At 40.6% G+C, this 19,203-nt stretch overlaps 1 protein-coding gene and 1 long non-coding RNA gene across 10 annotated transcripts in view; both read left to right on the top strand.

The window, feature by feature from the left end:
* LOC147178435 (IQ motif and SEC7 domain-containing protein 1-like) overlaps positions 1-19,203 on the top strand; it is a 127,713-nt gene that overhangs the window by 73,520 nt on the left and 34,990 nt on the right. The window contains exon 1 of one of the 9 annotated variants that reach the window (XM_086069788.1): positions 13,909-14,455. The exons of the other annotated variants lie outside the window; for them this stretch is intronic. Within the exon in view, the coding sequence (XP_085925914.1) occupies positions 14,391-14,455 (65 nt within the window). The 5' untranslated portion in view covers positions 13,909-14,390. Of the gene's footprint in view, positions 1-13,908; positions 14,456-19,203 lie in introns of those variants that run through there. 9 annotated transcript variants of the gene reach the window in all.
* On the top strand, positions 14,563-18,989 carry LOC147178436 (uncharacterized). Its single transcript, XR_015094201.1, has 4 exons — positions 14,563-17,147; positions 17,239-17,401; positions 17,792-17,852; positions 18,922-18,989. It is a non-coding gene; the product is annotated as an uncharacterized LOC147178436 (long non-coding RNA).

Genomic DNA, 19,203 nt, shown 5'->3' with positions numbered 1-19,203 from the left:
GCAAGGCTTTTGGTTAACAGGAGTGAATGTAGTACAGTGACAGTGTTTAAGATTACTTGCCAAAAATAAGCCAGTGTTACTTTTGACCCGGAGAGGACTCCATAGAAACCGGGCTTCATCTGATATGCGTCTTATTCTAGTATGTCAAAGTGCATTACTTATTTATTGTGTGGATCTAGAGCCGGCGACACGGGTGCTACCTTATCCCACAGCCAACATATCAGAGGACAGCGGAGTATAGCGGCCCGTTAAGTAAAGTCTCTTGTGAAGGGCCCAGAATGCTAAACTGACCTGTCGGCACTGCTTCATCGGTAAATGGCTTACAAGACGGACCTCCGGGGACATTAATACTGGGGAGTGGTTGATCAATGAGAGCAGGCGGCGAGTTTGTTGATCTTTTGCTTTGTTGCTCTGACTCATTTTGGGAAGGCAGAAAGAAGAGGAACTACTTGTAATGGAAATGCGGTGATCTGCCAAAGCGAGCCTGCAGTTCCACTGTGGTGAGTGAAAAATACTCTCCAGGATGGAAAAGATTCGACATGTCTCGGGTGGAAGCCGTATCCTGGTCAGAAATGTCAGCGTGATTCTGATGTGAAGCGGCCAGAATGGCGGTTCTTGAGTTTGCGTTGCGCTTGTGGAAATGGTGTGGATTCAAATTTATAATAATGATTCCGTCTAATGATAGTATTTATGTGCTGAGGAAACCACAGTGGTTGGAAAACCACTGTTGGTATCTTGAGAGGAGCTTTTGTTGCTTTTATGCTTTGCACTCATGCATATGCTTATCTGTTGGAAAATAGGTCTACACTGAAAAACCTCTGGCTTCCTTCTCCAGTTGGAGTACATCAATGTTTTTTTTGTTTGCATGTTTTTTTTTTTTAGGCAATGTCAATGTGTAGAAATGATTAATGATGATAGGCCCTAGCTCGTTGTCTGTGTGCAAAGTGTATGCCACTTCAATCGTTTTCATTTCTCTTTTTGTTGTTCTTGTTGGTGCTAATGACCATGTTTGTCCAGCTTGTGAACCAACAGTTGGTCTCCTCCTGCGGAAGGTTTCCTTTCTTCATGTACCCTACTGCAGTATCGACACAGCTCTCGATAGGTTGAACACTGTTTGAAATGCAAATCATCTGAGGATGGCTGTTTGTTTACTCTAATGCTCAAGAATGATGCCCCCTGGAGACATTTACTTTTTATGTTGCTTTTGATTATGGCGGGGAAGAACATGCACACCACCAATGGGGGTCCTAGCTTCAGTCGCACCCTATGCAAGGACCCACTTAGCCATGTTACGGTGTTTCGCATAGCAATTGTTGTCATATCTCCCAAGATTTCCAAACGTGCTCTGTTTTTGTTGTTGTTGCTTTGGAGCGGTCAAAGGTCGGTCAGCGTGTGACTAAAACCACAGCGACAATCTCAAGCTAGATGCTCTTTTTTGAGCTCGCATTTGACTTTTGATGGCATCCTGCATTCCCTTGCATCTCCTCACAGCGTCTGCCTGCAGAATAATGAGGGTGTGTGCTGCATTAACTTATGTAATGGTGAGCAAGGGGAGGGGAGGGGAGGCATAAGGGGGTTAGTGAGATGGTGGTGGGGGGATTACAGAGGGAGGAGTGGGAGAAGAGAAGAGTGATGAGCTCATGCTGCTGCACTGCAGCGCTTGTGTGCATTGCTGCCCCCTGTGGTCTTGTTTCCACAACGCACCACCTTACACCCTGATTGAACGATTAATTTAAACTCGGATGGACTTTTTCCAATTTCTCTTTCTCTCTCTCTTTAGCTGTCATTATCCGTCCGTCATTATTTCAAGCCGAACCTAATTATAATTGTCAGCCTTTCATCATTATTTTAAATCTGCTCCCATTGTATCGTCAAAACTTAAACGTATTTACAATCAATATTTATTTATTATCATCTCTTTGACTTAAACATTAAATGAATAAACAAAATGAACATACAATGTGTGCCTTGGAACCCAGCAGATAAAGTTCATCACATGACATAACTCGCTCTCGCTCTCGCTCTCTCACACACACACACACACACACACATTCTCTCACACTCTCTCTCACACACACGCACACACTCTCTCTCTCTCTCTCTCTCTCTCTCTCTCTCTCTCTCTCTCTCTCTCTCACACACACACACATTCTCTCTCTCTCTCTCTCTCTCTCTCTCTCTCACACACACACACACTCTCAATCTCTCTCTCTCCGACACTCTCTCTCTCTCTCTCTCTCTCTCTCACACACACACACACAAAATCTTCATTTAACAGAAAACCACGACCATAAAGGTTCATCCATCCATCCATTATCATATGCAAAAAAATAAATATTACACTCATAAGATTGTAGAATGGTTGTGTCATGGCAAAGTGACATCATCTTTACTAATCCGTCTCATTACACATCGGTAGCTCTCTCCGCAGAGATCCTATTGAAAACAGGAGCACTCACTTTCCCACATATATGGTCAATGCAGTCCTCTCTAAGCAACCCCTGTGAACAAACACAAGAGCCATGTTTCCGTCAGTCATCAGCAAAACAGGCGTCCGTCAGTTACTGACAGAATGCCCACCTCTGGCGTCATGCAAGTATTGTGATCAGCTGCATAACGGAGCGTCAAACTAACAAGAAGAATTCTGTGTGATGATATGGAAGTTAAATTGGGTTTGTAAAAAAAAGAGAAGGGAAAAGTGGCATTTGTCACTTGAAAGCACCGCATGGAGGTGGCTGGTAAACAGTCATTAAACTTAAATGTTTATCTGCATCTGTATCTGTGCATGCATATCTTCTTATGCTTTGATTTATTCTTTTTTGCCTCTTTTTGACTAGCCTTAGCTGTTGCCTTGACAACTGGCCTCTAAGGTCTGTACACGTGCATGCAATTGTGATGAATCCCACTTTCAATATAGAGACACACCTATTGCCTGCATCACTCAGCTGGTTTCCATCTGGAATTGACTTTGTTATTGGTAGTGATATCATTCGCCAAGGTTCAGTCATGTAATGTCGCCTGTTTTTTGTTTTTTTTCCGTATTTTTACACTGGTCCTGTATTCCTTGATGTTATTAAACAATAACCTCCCTACTGCTTCTCTGCCTTGCACACCCCACTTGAAAAATCTTTTTGGGTCTTAACGCCTGTGTCCTTAGAGTGCTGCATTGACTGTACACCAGCACCATCTGTTGGCGGATTGAGTGCAGAGAACAGCCTCAAGGTGTGAAAATCTCCCGAGCCTCCCTTTTGGTTGACGTCCGATGTTAATGTCCTTCCCGCAGCGGGAACAATCTGCCTTTCTTGTAAAAACTTATCTCAACTGCTAATGGCCACCCACCCGGTCAATCGATTTCAAGGCTTACACCGTGAGGAAGTCGAGGGCAGAGAGCTAAGAAATTAAACAGCCACATAAATGAACACAACTATGAGGAAAGACAAATTGAGGCGGGTCGGTTGTTTGGTGGGGCGCTTAGGAAGTCATGCAGCTTTCTCGCAGCCATTTTTGAAATTGAAGGCTTGCATAATGATTCTGATATGACCACATGAGCGTGACTTTTTTATTTTTATGTTTATTTGCACTCACTCACAGCATAGGTGGCTCTTGTTTACCATTTATTTGAGCACGGCTGACCGGACCCAACTGGTCTGAACCGGTCAAGAAAAGTAAAGCTTTAGTACGAAATGCCACATTATATTGTTGGCGTTCTAAAGCCTTGAATGCTATCTGACCACATTTAGTGTTGTTTTCCGTCTTTGGATGGGTTCTGGTCGAGAGCTCTGATTTCTCCCCCTTGGCCCCATGTGTCCTGAAGAGCGTGGAAGAATAACACGCGCACACACACAAAATGTTGACCTTGCAGAGCCTGCTGCTGCATGCAAGCTCTGTGTGGACGTGTCCAACACTGAAGCACATAAATCAAGGCAGCAGCTGAATAAATGAGCAGGAAGACTTCAAAGAATGGAAATGAAGCTCGGAGAGACACAGCTGAGCCACAATGAAGAGTGAGGGCTCTGTATAAGGGGTTCTCCTCTTTTCATTGACGTTTAGGAGAATGCGCTGATTAGTGCAGTACAAAGCAGGCAAACGCTGCTGCTTGCTGTGCTGGTGGTGCACAAGTGCGTGCGTTGTCTTTGTGTGTGTAGTTCTCCTGTAACCGCGGTCACCTTGGTCTCGTCTCGGACCGGTGGCAATTTGTCGTCACGGCCGTGATCAGGTTGCACACCGTCTGGTTCAACCAGGAGACAGCTGAGTGGAGGTAGGTTGCGTGTGCGTGCGCGTGCGTGCGTTCTTTGCAGGGGGAGATCTGAAGCATGACTGCTGTGCATGCATAATCGGCAAGTTCTTTTCTCTCTTCACGTTATGGTGAAGTTAGTATGGTGAAATGCAGTGTGCATATTTTTGCGTTTGACTTTCCTGTATAATAACAGTTTGAAGATAATGCCTTTACATTTTGCAACAAGCCAAAAACATATTTGAATAAATACTGTACCTATGTATGTTTTTGCACTGAACAAGGTTGATAAACTAGTATAACGTAGCTTTGTGTGCCTCGTTCAGTCCTGACTGTACAACCAAATACACTGCGGCATTCATATGGCATCACATAGGACGTAAATGAATGGTCTGAAATGATAAAAAAAAATCAGATACAAAGAGAAAATACGTGTTTATGTACAAATAAAACAGTTTTCACACTTGAGTAGCCTGGTAGACTTTAGGACTAATAACATGTAACAGTAAGTGACAAATGATCACCGAGCTTTTGCTAACAGATATCATGACCTATGATGAGCACAGATCTGTTTGTGCCAATTGTTCAGGGAAATCTTGGGCCAACTGGACCTGCTCTCATTAGACTTGTTAACGGAATGGAGGGTCCAGCGAGGCAGTCATTAGAGCCAATTTGATGTCAAAAGCGTGAGACTGACTGCATGTATGCGTGCCCTCCCCTTTGGCTCATCTCTGTTCTGGGTTGACATTACTTTCAACTCGGATTTAGTTTGCCGATTACAACGTGGGATTATGTGGGGGTTACAACAAATATAAGTCTTGGGACATTACTTACAGTAACTCCTTGAAATAATTTCTGAATTGGTTCAGTGGTTAAATTCAAGGATGAACCTCTGAGTGCTCGCGTACGATCTCGTGAGCACATTCTGCAAGGACAAATAGCTCATCCTGTCAGGAAGATGTAAATGGTTTGCTGACTCGTTATGTTCCCTGTGAGCTGGCTGATGCAACATTTGCAGTATGAGTACTGGTCGATTTTAATGGTTCAAAAGTTCTAGGAAGACAATCCACCTCATAGGGAAAGATGCGGTACAACCGTGTCTTGAATTGCTTTCAGTAACTCTTTAGTAGGACACGAATGTGAATTTTCAAAGTCAACATATTTATTGACATGTGAGGGCAAACCGTAGATGTTTGTCATGCAATTGTCATTTTTAGCCATTAACTCATTCACTGCCATTGACGGCTATAGACGTCAAAAATTCACATGACTTCACTATTTAACTCACAATTAATCACACATTTTATATCTGTTCTAAATGTACAAAAGAAATCCAGCTTTTCATACTCTTGTTAACAAAAATTGAAAAAACTAAACTCATAGAAATAGTTCAAATGAATTGTTGACGTCTATAGCTGTCAATGGCAGTGAATGAGTTAAGATTTAGCAGCACACATTACTGGAAAAAAGTTTGTTGTACATTCCTGAAAAGCTACTTAAAAATAGTACGAATAAAAGTATTGACAAAAAAGTGTGAATTCAAGCTGTGAGTTCAGAAATTGGGGGAAGGAAGAGCTTTGCGTCTGTCATAGATGGCCACAAGGGTTTGAAAGATACTCCATACAACCTTTTGATTGACAGCTGATGTGTTTAGGATGCTTAAATACAATGACAGAATTAGGCCGATGCTCTGCACCCGCAAGCTTGCCCCGTTTTGTGAAGGCGGGAGAAACCTCCAGTCAGAAATGTCCGCATCTGATCCTTATTTAATATTGGGAATCGGAGAATAGCCAATTAATTTCTTGCACCGCTAATATGTTGTTAATCTTTGTTGAAATTGATCTTAAAATACAGTTCTAATACAATAAGCACATTCCCTGAGGAACTATCCTGTGGGCTGAGAGAGGACGGACGCGCTAATAAGTAAGTGAAGGGTCTGCAGATCGATGGCACAGCCGAGGCCCGGGCTAAACTTGCAGTCAATAATACAGAAAGCTTTGTTGGAGCAAGCAAGCGTTGCACTACATTTGAAGCCCGTTTCCCTTTAATAAGAACATTTGGCCCATTCCAATCCATGTAGCTCATCTACGATGTGAATTGTTAGCTTACTCCAAGAGAGACGCTGGTCAGTACTATCTGCTTAAAACATCCAATCAGCTTTGGTTTCATGTGAATTTAATGACTTTCACAGAGGTTGATTTGATGAATTGATTGAATCGAACCGTTTGTTCTTGAGTGCTTGTTTTCACGTGAACACTCGCTGCTGTCCGAAGCAGCTAATAAGATAACAAACAAGGACCCTCATCAACAGGTTTTATATTCCGAAAATGAATCCTCCACGATTCTGTAAATCCCCATCCTTCCTCTTTCCATATGTTGAAACATAAAGAGTTGCTGACTTGCACCAGCCTGGTCTTGTGGAAATGTGGAATGAATGGAACTTGCACACTCAGGATCTCTCGTTTGGCTGGAATGTGTGTCTGAATCCATTTCTCAGCACTCTGCTCGTGACCTGCACAAAAGGAGGAGTTCCTCCTCTTCCTGCTTTTGTTCCTGTTCAAGAAGGTGAAGTGGGATTAGTGCGTTATCGTTCTGATTTTGCTCTCCAAGAAATAAAAAGGACTCCTGACATGAATGGCTTTTCTTCTCCTCGTCTTTTTGGCATTTCTAAATTCTGCCCCATTCACTTGGGATGTACAGATAATGGCACCTTGGGATCCACACATTTCTAATCAATCAATCAATCTCCCAACCATCCATTTTGTGAGCACATAAACAGGAGAGCTGCAAATCATAAATAATTTCCTCATTAATTTAGCCTCCATTGTAAAGGTGCCATCAACCACGACTTTCAATGAATATTTAAATGCAGCTGATGAAGTCCTATTGCAGCGGTTTACAGTAAACGGAAACTGATCTTCAGTTTGTTTTTTTGCCGGCGATGTGGTTCGATGTGAAAAATAAATCTTGACACTTCAGAAAATGAAATTGCAGACCAATAATTGTAACCGACCAGGAAACCCAAAGGTTACGGTACATTTTATTTGTGTTGTTCATGTTACACTACAGTCCATGTTAAACATTTTGTGTGCATTTGAGGTACATACATATACGGTAAAATAAACTAGATGTCCAGTTTGGCTAAATACAGTAAATTGTGGTTGTCTTAATGCATCTCATAATAAAATAGAGTTTCTGATGTTGTGGACAGACACAATAGTTTGGATGAGTAGTAATGGCTGGAAATGTCACAAGAATTTTTTTTGGTGCAAATATTAATCAAAAATATTTTGTTCGTTTTTTTTTTACAGTTTGGAAAGAAATTAAATTATTGATTTAATATGACAGTTTTATGTAAACACTTTTGTACAATTCTAAAGGAACTATCCAAATTGTCGCTGCGATGTGAAAAACATGTCCATTTTTGTCTTTTTTTTTGTCTTTTTTTTTTTTTTTTTACATTTTTATGTTTTGGGGATGAAACTGAATGCAGACTTACCAAAAAACGTAAAAAAAATAAATAAAAAAAGCCAAAAATGGACAAACGTGTTTTTCACATAGCAGTGACGATATGCTACAGTAGTTTGGTTTCTCATTTTTGGGGGATCCAGGGATCCCTTACTGGGATCTGCACACTACTGATCAAACTTCCATTTCTGTCCTCCTGACCTCTTCTTTTAGTGGTGAAATGTTGTCCAGTTGTGATAAAACTCTTGCTACAGCAGCATCAATGGTGCTAGTGGGGGTGGCCATTCTTTATTCGCAAGTAATCACTTTTCTAACTGCCACATAGTTTTCCTTTATTTGAAAGAACAATGAATTCTTAAAAGGTCCTTCAATATGAGATTTGGTGGCAATCACACTGACAATTTACAACTTTGATTTACCGTTGCAATTTGCGTTGAAGCCCTCCAGATTAGAGCCGATATTTTATACTGACTGATTTCATTGCTGTCAGATTAATGAGGTCATTAGTATTGAATTCATGGCGCGCTTTCCTTTTTTCGAGGAGCAGAAACTGGAAGCAAGTTTTCTTCATGGCGCTAGTATCACACGGCGACGGGCCAAGAGTGATGACTGCCATTTGTGCATTGTGACCAGATAATAAATCGGACATTTTTATTTTATTTTCTCCCTTGGTGCACGTGTTCTACCCGATGAAGAACTAGAGAGATGTGACGGTGCAGTTGTGAGAAAACCTGCCTTTATTTGCTGTGCCAACACAAACAATGAGTTCTGCCAGTGTGGACAACCGAGCCAGGAGGTTCTCTTGTGGGCTCAATAGAATTAGTGTTTCCCTCGTGGGCTTCAAATGCCACGAAAGCACTGCTTGGGTTTGCCAGGAACAAGAAGCAAGACTGAAGGAAAAGTTGATAGCAGCGATACTGTAGCGCAATGTCTCTGCAGCATTTTTTTTTCTATTGCTCTACCATGGGTAGGCCTCGGCTTCGTGACAAATTCGTCATTGGACGACGTTTAGTTTATAATGTTCCGTGTCGGTAGCACGTGCGCGTCTTGCGTTTGTGCTGCAGTCAGCTCTCCAGGCTAATTCATACTTGGCTGTTAATGAAATCTTGTGAGGGATTTGCACTGAATGAGTAGCAACAACACATTTCACATCATCTGCTGTTTATCTGATTGCCGGCGCAGAAGCTAGCGAATGCAATTTGATTGGAACAGCAATTATTCTCCTTGTAAGCCTTCCAGTCAATGTACCCAGCTCATTGATGTCACTTAACTCGTGACTGAATTGATTGCCGTGTCGAGCGGTTACACACTTTCACACAAAAGGAAAATATCATTTCTACGGCAACACACTGTAGATGCAGTACAGTATGTGGATTTCTGACTGGGATTCTGCTGACGGAAATCAGTCTGGCAGAGGTGATGGTTGATTAGCCACCACGGTGCTATTAGTTTTGGGGAGCAGATGATGTCTTTTTTTTGTTGTTGTTTTGAAGCCATCACATGGCTTTAGAACAACGGGGAAGAATTAATCCTGATATTTGAATATTTTCTACACGGGGCATATTGCTATCCTTTTGTGCTGACTCGGTTGCTGTATTTGTTAATGATTGTATTTCATCTGCTGGTTCAGCAGTGCTCTGGAAAGGAACTGGCTCCTCAGCAACCTGTCTTATTTGCACATTTTTGTCTACAGTTGAACCCGAAACCTTCCAAATGAAAGAAATGATGAAATGAAAATGAAAGACTGAGCAATTGATGCCCCATAAAAATGAAATCTGCTGTGTGTGTGTCTCCCTTTCTGAGCTTGTGGCCACAGCCCAGCGTTGTAACTGAAATGGAAGAAACTAGTACAAATAAGAGTAGTGCTTCCCCCTATTGGTTCAAGTGTGCAATGGGTTACACTTCTGGATGCAAAAGTCTTACTGCCATGCGCTATTTGCTTGACCAACTCTTTGTTTAACGACAAAAGCACAAAATACAAACGAATGTTTCGTAATAGTTTTGAAGGGGGGAAAAAAGGCAAATGTGTCATGGTTCCGGGATTGCCGCCACATTAAGGCCCTGCACTTTCAGCTTGCACTTGCTGCTTAATCGGCTGATTCGTTCATGGGCCGATGACCCACTTTCCCCACTACACACACTCAATAGGATCAGCTGATCCCTAGTTATCCTCATTGGCAGATATCATTGAGGGCATCTCATTGAAACTGCTGCCCACTCTATGTGCACACTTTATTACAAACACATCAGCTCTATGTTTTTCTTTGTTAAACAATATCAAGTATGCTATCATTGATTCCTGCTTATTTTGCTAATGCTGCACTCCTCAGCTTGCATAAGAATCCATATGTTGACTGAGGAGAAGTAAACTCCCAGAATAGCCGTACTGCCAAATAAATTTGCTCCAGATGGCTTTGCCTTTTTTTCCCCCAGTAAAGTGGTCTTGACTGAACCATTACTGTGCCACATATTCTATACAGAAGGTTTTCTGTAAACAGAATGAAACAGGTGGGATTCTCTGACTGGCCTAAAATGGATGCACCCAGACCCACACATATCCCAATCCCATCGTCTTTCCTGAAGAAAAAAAAAAAGGGAAAAAAAGCTTGTTGTTTCACATCCTGGCTCCTTTGAATAACCCAGCCACCCTCTCCGCCTGCAGCTATTATAAACATGCCTGACCTCAGTGCTCCCAAATGACATCATCCGCCGGGACCTATTGTGTGTCTTCATAGTAGCTTGTAGTATCATTTTCTGACCAACGAGCGGCGCTGTCACTCCTGAAGGCCCCCTATGACTGCTTCCCATGGTCTGTTTTGTCAGCCCACAGTGGCAGCGCCTGGCTCTTATAACCACCTCAGTTATTTATACCCGCTGCGGTGTTTATCACATTTACAGACAGGGCTGCTCTGACTAAAAACCACAAGAAATACTTGCATTGTTATGGTAGAAACAACACAGCAACATGCTGATTTCATATAATTGCAGACGTGAGTTTAACATCAGCAGTTTATTTCTGTGAATCCATTGTTTAATCTCTCTCACAGAGTGTTTACCACATTGGGTCACCTCACATGGGTGTATTTTTAGATCAGACAACTGTGCTGTAGTGTATTTGCGTGTCGGGGCTGGGCTTTGGGTAATAAGCTTCAGAGTAATTTGCTCGCTGGCCAGCAAGCAAACTGAGAGGAAATTGTTGCAAAAGGACAAACAGTGCCAGCTCCTAATAACGGTAACAGTACACCAAACATGACCTCCATATGTCTTTTATAGAGTGAGACGGATCACATATGCATGTAATCAAGGGGACAGCCTTGCCAGAGTTCCATAAAACACATTTTACGGGATTGCAAGTAGAACACAAACCTGGTTGGATTGTAATGTTGAAACTGTTCTATTTGCGAACACCCTAGAAGGTTCAGACAGGACAGATGACTGGCTGTCCAAATGCATGTCCTTGAAATGCTTCCACATCTTCACCCCACCTGACTGGCATATGTGTTTGGAATGTGAGAGGAAACCAGAACAAACCCACTCAATCTCTGAATGAACATGCATGAAGTCAAGAGTGACTGAAATGATACTTGCGTAAAGTAAGTGGAATATGGCTAAAAACAATGAACACAAGTAGAAAAATCAGGGCTGGCCAATTTAAAATTTAATTGTTGAAAATGTGCTAAATCGTGAAATCGAGTTTTCTCTTCTGGATTATTAAAAGATGTTCTTACGTTCTGTTACATCCAAATGTTTTTGAGAGTTGTAATTTTGCACAAGTGGCAGAATGCTGGATGGGTGCTTTACAAGACATGTTTACAATAGCTACCAAGCATTTAAGCGCAAACTATGAATGTTAAGTTTATGTTCAAACTGATTTAGAATCAGTATACATTATTGTTGGATTACCATTTTGTACAGGAATTATTTTTTAATACATCTTTAATCTTTAAATAAATGTTTATTGAGTTTATTAGATTAAAATCGAATAAAATCGTAATCGAATAAAATCGTAATCGTCCTGAATGACTGAAAATGCCCAACTCTAGAAAAAAGTCTAAACAGCTGATGCATTGTACTTGATCGGTGTTAATCAATTTTAAAGATGATCTTATATCAGTCCCTTAGAATCTCACAGACAGCTCATCAGCATACGATTTTCTGACAAAACATGCTAAGCATGCTACATGCTAACCATCCTTTAATTACTTATTTTCAGCACTATTTATTATCCATATTTTCTAGCAGAAGATTTTTGCGCAAATAAATGATTTGTTCCCAAGGAAAAGAAGCAAACCCCCCCCCCCCCCCCCCCCTCTATACAAAGTTGTCTGCATATGCTTTTATATCAAAGTATGACATCAGGCCGTTCTAATTGTTTCCAGACCAGGCAAGGGCTGTGTTTTCCTTTTATTTTTCGTTTCTTAGCACAGGTCTCAGCCTCTGATGAAAATGCAGATGATTTTAAGCGGTGTATGATGTCACGTAGACTGTGGGCGACATACCGAAATCTTGTAAACCCGAGTTTCCAGGAAGCTATCTGTTTCCTCTGCCATTTTATTTGCTGGCTATCCTTTCGCCTACTTTGCCTTGTCATTCTTTGCAATGCATGGGAAAGTCTTTGTTTTTTTTCTTTCTCTTGATAGTGCGACGTCTGTGTTGTGTATAGCTGACCTCCATGTGCCTCTGCGACCTTGTGCGATGTGTAATGCATCTAACGCAGAAAAGAAACAAGGACATGAGAGCTCGTAGAGTATGTGATGGAGTAGGAGTGGAAAAGTAGGGCGACCATATGTAATGAGTTGAAGAAATTGTGTTTTATGAGCAGTGAGAGGGCCCCTGCTTGGAATTTTCAATGACATCATTCCACGGCGGAGAAGCATGAGGGCTGAACCCAGTAGATGGAGAGGGGCCTTCACCAGACAGGATGACTAGACGGGATCGTAACCCAAGAGGAGATGCAGAGGCAGCCAGAGAATTCCACTGGATTGCGTCCTAGAGTTGTCGTTAACAATATAATACCAGTTTTACCTTGGATTTTTCAAATTGGATCATTTTAGCTGATCTCTCGACATATAATTTTTCTAATCCGACCCTTGTGTGCCTTGCTGAAACATTTATAATAGGCTCAGGGCTTATAAATGTCAAAATGAGGCTCTGATAGTTCTTATCTCCTTCCCAAACAAATAAACGTTGCTTCTTCTCCGATCCCAGTGGACTTTTAGGATTACAACGCCTGCACCGAGACCGCTATCATCACTCACATATTTGGAAATCGTTATTTAATAACTCGTTATACTAAAGCGTCATCTTTAAATGGATTTTTTCCCCCTAATGATCCGTTTTGTTTACCGGAACTCAGGAGGAAAGAGATTTTTGTTGTGCGGGTGGAATGATTGCATGATAAGTGAGATCTGTAAGTTGACTCTTCGGCGCTTTAGCATTAGCAGCTGTAGGCACTAGTGAACAGGGCCAAGATCCTAAACCAAAATAGATCTGTCGTCCACATCATCATCATTTGTCATTGTGACTCCTTTTGACTAACCTGCTATGTCTGCCTCTAATTAAAGGGATCTTTCAGTATGGACTGTTCCGAAAAACTTCTCCTTCCAGTTTCCTGTGTCTGTTGTCATTAGACAGAAAATACCTTTAACGGAGGGCAGTTGACCCCATCCCCCCTCTCTCAGAGGGGTGATTAGTCTTCAAGTCTGTCTCCAAAACAGACTGTGTTGAAGGGTCAACTGCAAGCGTGAAGGTGAATGGAAATTACTGGGATCCTTTTAGAGATGCTAGCCGTGGTTTTCTGCCGGGTAATATCCTCTGTGAAATTGTTAAAAGAAAAAGACATGTTGTTGATGCACTAATCTGTTATTTATTCATTATTTTACAGATGAAAGACGCTGAATTCACTCTAGTTCTTTTCTTAGTTCACGTCACTCCACAGCCTTGAGAGGCTCTATTAATAGAAGCGCACTCTTCAATCTCGACTCACTAAAAGATCAGCTAACAGAACATTTGTCGCAACATCTCTTCGTAATATTCCTTTCCTGTTTATATACTGCACTCATTTGTTCCGAAATAACTGTCCCTCCTCCAACTCGGATCTGTTTTCCTTTTTTTAAGTTTTCGATTAGCTGATAACACTCCGGAAAAATGTGATTTTCTTACATCCTCTGCCTCGGGGTCATTTTTGTGTCCCTTCCCTTCAGGATGAGCTTTTCACAAGTTTTTTTTCCCATCCCCTTCTTTCTGTTTCTACCCAACTACACTATCCCTCCTCCCATTTTCCCCCCTTGCCACAGCCCGCCCTCTTCCATAGCGCTCAGGGTCTGGCAAAAACCCACACTCCCCGGTGTCCAAGCCTCCGCCCCCGCTGCACACTCTTTGCAGCCCGGCACAACTAGAACACAGAGGACGAAAGAGCGAACCCAAAAAGCTCCACTTGTCTGTCAGAGATTATAGACTGCCACTTAGCACTGACCATGTCCACCTACCTTCCACTGGGAGCATTTTTTGCCAGACCAAGTGATGGCTCTGACTGCACAGCGCGCGGCGACACAACCAACAATGGCAGATGGCACTTTGGAGATGAGTTTGTCCATTAGAGAACGCGTCTAAGCATCAATAAGGGGAGTCGAGACGGCGGGGACCGCTGATGTTCGGTGGTGTGTCTTGTTAGTGGTGGCCAGCCAGCATGTGGTGTTTGCAGTGTAACTCCGAGAAGACCCAGTCCCTGCTGGAGCTGGAGCTGAATGGCTGGTAAGAGTAGTCGGAGGGTTTCAAATGCGAGTCTGCTTGTGTGTGTGTGTGTGTGTGTGTGTGTGTGTGTGTGTGTGTGTGTGTGTGTGTGTGTGTGTGTGTGTGTGTGTGTGTGTGTGTGTGTGTGTGTGTGTGTGTGTGTGTGTGTGTGTGTGTGTGTGTGTGTGTGTGTGTGTGTGTGTGTGTGTGTGTGTGTGTGTGTGTGTGTGTGTGTGTGTGTGTGTGTGTGTGTGTGTGTGTGTGTTTGCCTTTGTGTATTATGAGGACATGTCACCTGAATACACGCAACACTGCGAGGACATTTTGAATTATGAGGACACAGCCCATGTCCTCATAATTCATTCAATGCAGAAGTGCTTCTAGGGCTGTAGAAGGCTTAAATCCAAAGTTTTAGCCAATGTCCTTGTAAACCATAATTACATGAATTTGTGTATTTTTGTGTATTTGATGACGCCCCCTGTAGGAAGGTCCTCGTAATGCACCACTTCATGAATTATTCACACCAGTGTATATTTCACAGCATTTGATTGGCTGACCGTCACCTGTCCCCACAATTACGCACATGTCCCCATAATTCCGTTTTTTCTCAAAATGCTGTGTATTGTGAATGTTTGTCTGTAGACGCAGAGCCTTTTTTTTTTTTGCAGCCACCAATTCCTAAGTAGATAAATTAAATAATGAAATACACTATGACATTTAATTATATATTTCAGCATTTAATTCTTGCAGTGGTTGTTTATTTGAAAATATACAATGGTTAACAGCTGTTTATCACATCACTTTGAACAGCTGGAGGCAGAGACAGAGAAACTGTCAGTGCCGTATATTGATTCATCATTTAACATCCCACCCTGCCTTTACAATGTAACATCTTTCTGTACACCAGTGGCCAAATGTTTTGAGAATGACATTGATTTTCTAAAAATCTCCAGTGCTGACTTATTATTATTGTTTTTTTATGATGGCAATTTGCATGTACTCCAGAATGTTATAGTGATTAGATGAATTGCAAAGTCCCTATTTGCCATGAAAATTAAAGTAATTTCCTTTAGTGACCTTACAAACTTTAAGTGAAGAAGGCTTCAGGGCACCCAAGAAAATCCAGCAAATGCCAGGACTATCTCCCAAAGTTGATTCAGCTGCGGGATAAGGACATCACCACCAGTGTAGAGCTTGCTCAGGAATGGCAGTAAGCAGGTATGAGTGCATCTACACCCATGGTGAGGGAGTAAGACTTTTGGAGGATGGCCTGGTGTGACCAGTGAAAAGGGGATTCCATAAATACAGACCAAAATAAGAAAAAAAGAGTTGAAGTTATTTTCTCTGATTAACCCCCTTTCCAAATGTTTGGGGCATCCGGAAAAATGCTTGTCTGGAGAAGAAAAGGTGAGCGCTACCATCAGTCCTGCTTCATGCCAAAAGGAAAGCATCATGTGACCATTCATTTGCAGGGTTGCTTCTCAGCCAAGGAATTGGGCTCGCTCACAATTTTGCCAAAAAACACATGCATCCATTACTAAAGTATAGTACTAAAACATCCTCGGACAGCAACTGTATGACAGCAGCAAGGTTATTTTATTTACTAAAGCAAAAAAACATTTTCGTTAATGAAAAAAAAAACCTTTTTAAAAAACTGAAACTGAAATCACATTTTATGATTACAAAATGATCTATAATTCTAGCAATAATATCCTTTGTTTTCGTCTGTGGTAATTCATTTAATATATGAGCCTTTGGGGTTCATTTTAAATGTGATCTATTTTTTTTTATTGACACTGTAAATCATAGAACAATAGCCACTCTTATCAACAAAGTTCATAATCCAACGACTGAACCAATTTGTTGATTTGAACGAGATTTATTATATTGCCCTGAGTACGGAAGTGACGTCATCTAGCAGCCCCGATAGAGAACCGCCCCCGGCTCTATTTACTTCACGAGATGTGATGGCGTGTAGCTGTGCTAATGAGGTAGGTTTGAAGCTCGAATTTTTCCTGTTGTTGTTGGTCGCTTGTGTACATTGCTCCCTCTTTCGCGAAAATGATTTATAATGCAAGTCCAGTGTAAGTGCAGCTAAGCTTACGTTAGCATACCTAACCATCTGTTGATTATGATGGATGCAGCTAATTATTTAGAATTGCTACGCTTCTGTTAGCGACGGTTAGCATAGCAGAGCTAACCGTCTGTTGAGTAAGATGAATGCTAATTGCAATTTTTAAGAGGAAATCAATAACAGGCTGGTTTTTGATGTGAAAATATACAATGGCTTAGTATTACCAGTACAGTATAAATGAAGTATTGGTAAATTGCTGCATTTGTGTTTACTTAAATTTGTTCTTTCAATAGAAATATTTCAGTAAAGTCTGTTAGTGTTCATTACATTTAATTTATGCAAATATTTAGCAGAGCTGTGCTATCCACTGTATTTTATTTTCGTTGGCACATTTACTGCACACTGCACAGGCTATTATGGTACACTGAAAGTCAACTTCAAGACATTTGCACCAAGTTACCTATCAAACTGATTGAAACTCATTTTTTTCTATAGCTTTAGATCATTATCTTCAGTGAGACATGTCAGTCATGAGGCCACAGAGGGCAAAAGTTAAACCCAAAGAAGAGGTAGCATACTTTTCATCCTTAGGTAAAGACAAGAATGGCTTCACCATAAAATATATTAATTAATTCAAAGGTGAGTATTGGTAAAATATTCTTTAGTATGGGTCTAGTTTTCATTATTGTTATAATGAAATATTTCTGTTGTATCCTTTTTTCTTTGTAAGGTCGAGGAGTGTTCAGTTCCTGCTCCTTTCAGAAGAGAGACTTTCCTACTGAATATCGAGGAGAAGTTCTAAGCAAACAGGAACGTGAAAACAGGCTGAGAGTGTATCATGATGCCCGGAAGGTTTTCATGTTTGAATTTCGCTACAATGGAAAAACACTATGGTATGTTTATATGGTGTGTTGTCACACTTAATTTTGTTTTTTTGGGGGGATATCGTGCAAGGTTTGACAAAACATAAAAGATTAATTAAAACTCAAAAGCAAAAGTACATTATTTTCTCAATATAATTTTTTTATTTTTTTATTTCATTTTTTACAATATTGTGACTTGTTTTTTTATTTTACTTTTACAGTTATCGTGAGTATCGCTAACCTCACAATATCATGTTAATTATCATATCGTGATTTCTTATGACATTTGGATATTGTGTCATACATGTGACATACTAGAATTACTGGTCGCACATTCATGATTACATGAAATTATATTATAGCAGTCTAGTCTTAGTAAGAATTTAATTGTATTGGTATTTTTCTATTCATCTGCCCCAGGTTTCCACTGAAGCACAACCTGATGAAGACACAGCTATCAGACTGCGCCAAAGTTGACCAGGTGACTAGATTTCTTTTTGAATGTTGTTGAAATCAGTTTTCCGAAGCAAGACATTAGTGGAGGGTGGAGATACTAGGGCTGCACAATATGTGGAAAATATCTTGCCGCACGAATGACTCATGCAATATGTGTATTGCAAAGACGTGCAACAAATGAATATTGGATTAATTGTATACTTTAGTCTGAGGCTAAGCGATATGGCCAAAAAATAAAATAAAAAGTATTTTAAACCAACCATCCAGCATTCTGCCACCACTTGTGCAAAATTACAACTCACAATAACATCTGGATGTAACAGAACATAACAACAGCTTTTAATAATCCAGAAGACAAAATACATTTCACGATTTAGCAAATTTTCAACGATTCAATTTAAATTTAATTTATTCAATTAATTTGATTTATTGCCAGGCCCTACTTGAGTCTGAATTTGACCAATCAGAGACAACATTAATTGCGCATCGCCATACAAGAGAATTGTATCGAGGAGCATTACTAACAAAAAATAACTTATTTGGATAAGACTAGATCACAATGAGCATGATTATTTTTCTGCACGTACGTGTATTTCTTTAATTAGATTATATAGATATATATATTAGGTCCATGTTCAATGTCAAAATAATCTCCATCACTGTATAAAACACCCATGTCGCATGTTTTGTCAATACTGTGCAGACCTCACAGGTGCATAGTCTTCACAATGTCGTAGTTGTGAATAACTGACACTCTGAGGACAGTGTATTTACACACTGCGAATGTAAAATAAGTTTTCAGGGGTTTGGAGTTACACATACAGTCCTCATAATTCATACTCTGGTATGGACACTCTGAGGACTGTGTATTTTCTATTAATTGTTTCATTGTGAAAAATAGACGTCACCAATTTACACAAACCACTAGTGCTGACGGATTATTTATTTTTCAAATAGCAAATAAAATGTATTTGCATTCACAATACTTTAACCTATTCATTGTTCTTTATGTACTGTAACTGTGTAAATGCACAGGTACAGTCGTGTTACTAAGAATTTAATTTTATATGTATTTTTCTCTTCATGTGTACCAGGTTTCAAATGAAGCACAACCTGAAGACATAGCTAAAGATGTAGCTGTCACAGACCAAGTTGACCAGGTGACTAGATTTGTTTTTGAATGTTGATGTTGAAATACATTTTTCAGAAGCAAGACGTAGCACAATATATAAAAAAATATTTTGTCGCACGAATGGCTCATGCATATACTGTATGTATGTATACAGTATATGTGTATTGCAAAGACATGCAACAAATGAATATTGGATTGTATACTTTAGTCTGACTTTGACCAATCAGAGACTACCTTAATTGCG

Source organism: Leptonotus elevatus, chromosome 2 (assembly GCF_054856555.1).
Source record: "Leptonotus elevatus isolate MCC_2025b chromosome 2, RoL_Lele_1.0, whole genome shotgun sequence".
Lineage (NCBI taxonomy): Eukaryota > Metazoa > Chordata > Actinopteri > Syngnathiformes > Syngnathidae > Leptonotus > Leptonotus elevatus.
Note: the sequence above shows the minus strand (reverse complement) of the source record. Positions and strands in the feature narration are given on the sequence as shown.